General features: G+C 36.5%; 1 protein-coding gene across 1 annotated transcript; it reads left to right on the top strand.

The window, feature by feature from the left end:
• The first annotated feature begins 1,868 nt into the window (after window positions 1-1,868).
• Window positions 1,869-6,446, top strand: LOC118028325 (uncharacterized). The gene is made up of 5 exons (XM_035031879.2): window positions 1,869-2,822; window positions 2,974-3,129; window positions 3,352-3,399; window positions 4,692-5,341; window positions 5,658-6,446. Exons 1-5 carry the CDS (start codon window positions 2,303-2,305, stop codon window positions 6,444-6,446), a joined length of 2,163 nt encoding a protein of 720 aa, XP_034887770.1. The 5' UTR covers window positions 1,869-2,302.
• The last annotated feature ends 324 nt before the right edge of the window (window positions 6,447-6,770 follow it).

Here is a 6,770-nt window from a genome sequence, read left to right as displayed (position 1 = left end):
TTTAAAATTTTCCTTTAAATATTACAGATGGAATCACTGACAGATTGAAAATCCGTCAGTAACTGTTGATGGTTTCTGAAAAAATTATACGAAATTGAAAATTTAAATTAAATACTACCGATGAAATAATTAAAAAATATTAATATTCAATTATCAGTCAGTAAATCCATCGCTAACGCGCCCTAATAAAAAACTTGAATCCACTTATTTCACAAGAGACAGACTCATTTCTTCTTCTTCTTCTTCTTCTTCTTCACTATATGTAAAAAAAAAACAATATCTATTTTTTTCTTTTCTTTTCTCTTTCTCTTTTCCTCCATGTTCAGGTATGTCTTATTCTTATTTCTTATTTTATCCTCTTAGTTTTTTTAATTAATATGCTTTACGAAATTTTTTTTTTTCTCTCCTTACCTTCACTTGCAAGAACATTAAGGTAAGATTTTTTTTTATTTTAATTGTTTTTGTTTTTTAGTAATTATATTTTTTTCATATGAGATTAATTTTTAGTTGATTTATTTATAGGATTTTTAAATTTTTAGCAATTGCAACTTCATTTTTTTCATATGAATTTTTTTAGTTGAATTTATTTATTTTTGTTTTATTTATTTGTTACAAATTTGTTTTGAGTTGATTTTTTTTTCCAAGCATTTTGAATATTGATTTTCTTCTTTTTTTTTCAATGATGCTTTCAACAACAAGATAAAAGAGTAAATTTAGTTATTGCTGACTAAAAAGCGTGAGCACCTATATTGCACATACCAATAACTTTTAAATTTAAATATTAATTTATAAAGTAAAAAAGAAATCAAGTTACCCATGGTTATGAATTTATATATAAAAAAAACACCTAGATGAAAGGAAAAAAAAATACCCCAGCATGCTTATTTTTATTTATTTATTTCAAGAGTGAAGATGTTATTGTAATATATTTAATAAGTAAAAAGAAAATAAACTTTTTTTTCATTTTTTTTTTATATTTATTATAATAAAAATAAAATTATTTAACATTAAAAGTCAACTTTTTTCATGATTTATGAATCGATTCAAAAATCTGTGGGGCCAGGTTTATAAAGTGATCAATTATTTGCTTAAAGCTGTAAGGTCGCAGAATTTATTAGGATCCAAGAATCTGTGGGGCCAGGTTATAAAGTGATCAATTATTTGCTAAAGCTGTCGCAGAATTTATTAGGATCCAAAAATCTGTGGGCCAGGTTATAAAAGTGATCAATTATTTGCTTAAGCTGTAACTTCGCAGAATTTATGAGGATCCAAAAATCTGTGGGGCCATGTTATAAAGTGATCAATTATTTGCTAAATTCTAAAGCTGTAACTTCGCAGAATTTATCAGGATCCAAAAATCCGTGGGGCCAGGAGAGGAAAGTAAGCCAGAGGCGCAGGAAGCGAACCTAACGATTAGACATTGTGAAATGATAGGCTGAGGGTGGTAAAGTTTGATCATCGGAGTAGCGTACGCCAACTAAAAAACACGAGCATTATACACGAATAACTTTTAAATTTAAATATTAATTTATCAAGAAAAAAAAACCAAATTATTCCCAATAATTATGAAATTAACCAAAAAAAGCTATGTGAAAGGAAAAAAAATACTCCCTTCTTATTTTAATGTATTTAATAAGTGAAAAGAAAATATATTTTTTTGACCTCTTTGTATTTATTGTATTTACGGAAATGAAATCATTTAGCATTAAAATTAAACTATTTCATGGTCAGTTGAATTGACGTCAACAAGTCACTTTCTTTCTCTTTATTATTTTTAGATGAGTTTTTTTTTTTTTTAGAATTGAAAAATAGTGAAAATAGAATTTTTGACAAAAACAAAAGGCATCACTAACATGTGGTTAGCGATATGTTTTTTCCATGTTGTATATGAAAAAAATTACAAAATTGATGGCATTGATAGAATATCCCTTTTTTGCAAGCATTGCTTCGAATCTAAATTATCAAAATTGATTGTGGAACATTCAGTTGAGCACAAAGTGAATAATATATTATGTTTTAGGCATTGAATAATACACCTTTGATTAAACAAAGTATAAAGATCAAGTCTATATCTCCCTTTCTTAATTTTCCTTACCTTCTCTTCTAAATGGCAGGTTGCCATGTTGAAGGCTGTTTAGGATTCGCCTCCCAAGCACAATCATAGATGTTAATCCGCCTAGCCCTATTGTTTTTTGTTTACTTAATGTATTCAATGAAGAGCTTGCTGGAACCAAGAACGTGCCATTACGAGTTCGCTCCTGGTTATTAAAGCAATTGCAGAGGTGCTTTAAGGTAGACAAAAATGAATAGAAGAAAGAGGACATATAAAACTGTAGCGAAGGATGTCTACCAAGCAGCCTTGGAAGAAGACTGGGATGGGATGATTTATGCTTGCAGTGGCAGCAGTGAGATGTACGTGATGTCTCCAGTAACGGTTTCGGAAGATACTCCATTGCACCTGGCAGTGTATAGCAAAAAGGTTAACCCGCTTCAAGCTCTACTCAATATTGCCAAAAAAAATCCAATGCTCGGGAATCCTTATACAAAAACGAACGCGTATGGAAATACAGTTCTTCATGAAGCAGTTTTCGCTGGAAATATGGAAGCAGTAGAGCACTTACTCAACTATGATCCTTCAATGCAACTTCAGACTAAAAACAAGCTTGGGGAGACTCCATTGTATAGAGCTGCTGCATGTGGTAAGAAAAAAATAGTGGATCATTTAGCGGACCAAATCTCAGAGGGAAAGCTACCAGAGGATCACCGCAAGAGAGAAGATTCAAATCCGATTCTTCATGCTGCCATCCAAGGACACCACTTTGGTTTTGCTCTTAATCCCTTTATTCTCTCTCAAACGAGACTCTTAAGACATCTAGCACACACATTCATCCCCAAACACTTTAGGTACAACTTAAATCTACAATTTATTAGGAAAAAAAAGAAAGTAAAATGACATTATACTTTCTAACGCAGACACTGCTCTGACGTTGCTGGAAAAGGATCCATCACTTTATGAAATGAAGGACAGTCAGGGAATGACCTGTCTTCATGTCCTTGCTGGGATGCCTAGTGCTTTCAAGAGTGGATGTGCACTGCGCCCAATCACCATTACGAACTTGTTCTACCGTTGTATGTTTGATGCAACATTTTTTATTATATTTATTTATTTATATTATCAGCGTTAATAAGCTAACCCCAGCTCGAACATCTGCTCTCAAGGCAAGCTGTTTAAATGGCTGATTAAACACTGCTTTTCGAGTTTTCTTTTCTTTTCTTGGAGCATGTTAAATTGCTTACACTACTTTAAATCCCAGAAGGTTTGATTTGACTTAAGTTGTGAGTTTTTCGCAGGCCTTTCCGCCGCAAAGGGTGATGGCGACCAGAGCCGGAGTAAAAAAGGTACTGAAGATTCAAACTATTTTGCCATCTTGGACAGCCTAACTATTAAATTGACAATAATAATTTTGCACTGATGATGCTCCCTGGTTCTTGTGGTTTTAAAATCGAGCAAGTAATAAACAACAACCACACTGTTCATAGCAACAAAAATCCTCAGTAAATGCCGACAGCAATTCGTCGAGGGACTAAATTTCCTGCTGCCAAGCAAGAAATATCATCGGCCTTATACTTAGAGATTGGGAGGTAGACCGCACGAGCTGGCTCGATGGATTGGTCCAGTCTCGAGCTTGGGTTTAGCGTTTCCCTCTGGAGCTAGTACTGCCCACCCGAATATAACTACAATAAGAACTACCCTATAATCTTTCTAACAAGCATTTGAAAATGTTGACATTAATCCTTTCAAGAACACATGCTTGTGCTTGGGAAATTGTTGAAAAGATAGGAGAGAAGCTAGCCTACAGTATGATCACAGTATGGATAGAACATTAGAAAATATCTTTTTTTTTAAAAAAAAAACACAAACCTTTTTCTCCTTTCTTAGTGTCACTTGAACTGAGGGAGAACTCTTGACCTCGCCGACTTGGGGGGTTTTCTTTGTCAAAATGGGTTTCCTCGTTTCAAAAGAGAAAATATTAATTTTTTCTGATCCGATTAGACTAAAAGAAAATGGATCTTGTTATGGTTATATTTGTAAAGATCCGAGTTGCCGAGCTAAAAAGGCTCCATTCTCTTTTTTCTAGGCCTGGGAATTTCAGCATCTTCTCTTCCTTTTATATGATGTGATAATTTCACGGCCATGTATCTCACTATGAATCCAGTTTTTCAAGCTAAATTGATTTCCCCTTATTCCGTGATATGGCCACTCTCGTACAGAGCTCTAGGATCAGTTCATATCATTTGATGATCAAATTGTTGATGTGCTTACCAAACCTCATTCATCTACGCGCTCTGCATTCCGTCGATCTTATTTGAATGTGGTGCCTTCTCCATATTCAACTTGCAAAGGCATGTTGAGGAATAAAACCATCTAACAGAATAGGAGAAGCCAGAACAGAAATCCTTTTGTGATACTAATTATACATACATACATTCATACATTCATACATATAGGAAGCAACAGTCAGCGGCTGCTGTGTGAATTATTTTTCCGCAGCCTTCTATTTGTGAAACTCTGGGAATGTGACATAGTTGAACTTTTGTATATTTTCCGGTATACTCCTCTGTTCATATTTGCAAAATTCATTATAGCTAGCTCTCTCTGTGTATATCTCACATATGAAGAAACACGATAGGATGGCCAGTGGTGGAAAGAATCCGGAAAGAAAAGCACAAGCATGAATCTGCATTGAAACTTGCCAAGGAGCTTATAAAAAAGAACCAGCGTAAATGGTGGCAATCTATCAAAGTGAAGCCTACTGAAGTTAATATCAAGACCCCTGGTCAAGGAGGAAGAGGAGGACAAAGTGAGAGTCAAGGAGGGAGAGGAATCCCAGGAGAAGGAGGCGAAGGACAAGAGGGGGCACGAGAAGGAGTGGACACAGGAAGAGGGGGAGGAGAAGAGGTAGAAAATAATGAAAATGTTCAACCAAAGATAGAAGAAAATAGAAGACAAGAGAGGCCTCCTTCACCTCCAAACCCGTTGTTTATAGCAACTAGTAATGGAATAGTAGAGATTGCTGAAGAGATACTTGATAAATTTCCTCAGGGAATTGAGCTTGTTAATGATGAGGGACAGAACATATTGCATGTGGCCGTGATGCATCGACGGCGGGAGATTTTCCGTCTTGTGAAGAAAAAGAACATAATAGTGACCAGGATGAGTTCGAGCGTTGATAATAATGGCTTCACATTGTTGCACCAAGTTGCACACGTGAAGCACTACAGCGGAGGAGCCAAGCCCGGCCCTGCTCTCCAGCTACAAGAAGAAATAAAATGGTTCAAGGTGAGCTAGCTACTCTTAGTACAATCGTAACCCATGCCATATTTTTATGAAATGCATTTCTTCATTCCAGTAATATCTGTTCGTTAATTGCAGAGTTTTCAATTTGCCTATATTTCAATTTACTTGAAAATCAGTGAAAGGCAGCTCTTTAAGCCTTGCAACAAGTAAAGTAAGATTGCACTTTAATGCACAATCTGTTGCTTTAATAGAAGAAGAAAAAAGAGAATAAGTGCCGATGATAGGGAAACCCATTTACCTATAATAAATGAGTTTACCGACACTGATGAATTTGTTTCCATGTTCTCTGTCCGTGCAGCGAGTGCAGAGGGTGGTTCCACCTTCTCTGTCCGAGCAGCAGGTACAGTGGGTGGTTTCCACCTTCACTTCTCTGTCCGTCAGCAGCGACTGCAGTGGGTGGTTTCCACCTTCTCTGTCCGAGCAGCAGGTACAGTGGGCGCTTCCGAATGACAAGAATTACAAACTCATGACTGCAATCGAGCTCTTCCAAGAGGAGCATAAAGGTCAACTCAAGTTGGCGCAAGATTGGATCGAGAAAACCTCTCAGTCATGCTCAGCAGTAGCCGTTCTTTTGGCCACCGTTGTCTTTGCTGCCGCTTACACTATACCTGGAGGTTCTGACGATCGTGGCTTTCCCATTTTCCTTCACAACCGCTTCTTCATAGCTTTCACTGTCTTGGATGTTACCGCCTTAGCGAGCTCCTTGACCTCAGTTGTGATGTTCCTTTCTATCCTCACCACTCCTTTTGAATGCGAGAAATTCTATCACAGTATTCCTCGGAAACTGATATGGGGCTTTACTTTGCTCTTCTTCTCAGTGATGACAACCATGCTTGCTTTTTCTTGCACTCTTCTTTTAGTCATTCGCTTGAAGAAGCAATGGACCACAGGTCTGATGTCCATTGCTGCTTTCCTTCCCGTGTCAGTATTTGCAGTAATGCAGTTCCCTTTATATGTCGCCTTTATGACTACTATAAAGGACTTCTACAAGGAAGTCGTGAAGTCTCTACCTTATATCCACCTCCCTTTCCGCTCCCATTCCAGGCAAGGCAGGAAGGCCAGAAGAACATGGTTTGCTTCAATATGAGTTTGGAGACCTCCATCGTCTTCAGTTAAGTATTTAATTGTGTTTTCCTTGTAACAAACCCTTCTTTATGCGAGTCAGTGCCTCTGTCATTTTCTCTTGTGATCAGGACACTTAATGAAAAATAAAATATTTGCGATCCAATCTGAAGCAGGGCCGAATCATTCTGGCAATGAGAAATTCCATCATTGATTATCTTAATCATCATCATTATATATTTAAGGTGTTTTGGAAATTTCTCGGCAACCACCCTTTGTTTTTGTTTTGAGAGTTTTCTTGAATTAATAAATCATGCATGCTGTCCCTGTTATCTTACGTGTCACATTC

The sequence above is a fragment of the Populus alba genome, chromosome 15 (genome assembly GCF_005239225.2).
Source record: "Populus alba chromosome 15, ASM523922v2, whole genome shotgun sequence".
NCBI classification, from domain to species: Eukaryota; Viridiplantae; Streptophyta; class Magnoliopsida; order Malpighiales; family Salicaceae; genus Populus; species Populus alba.
This window is presented reverse-complemented; position numbering and strand designations above follow the sequence as displayed.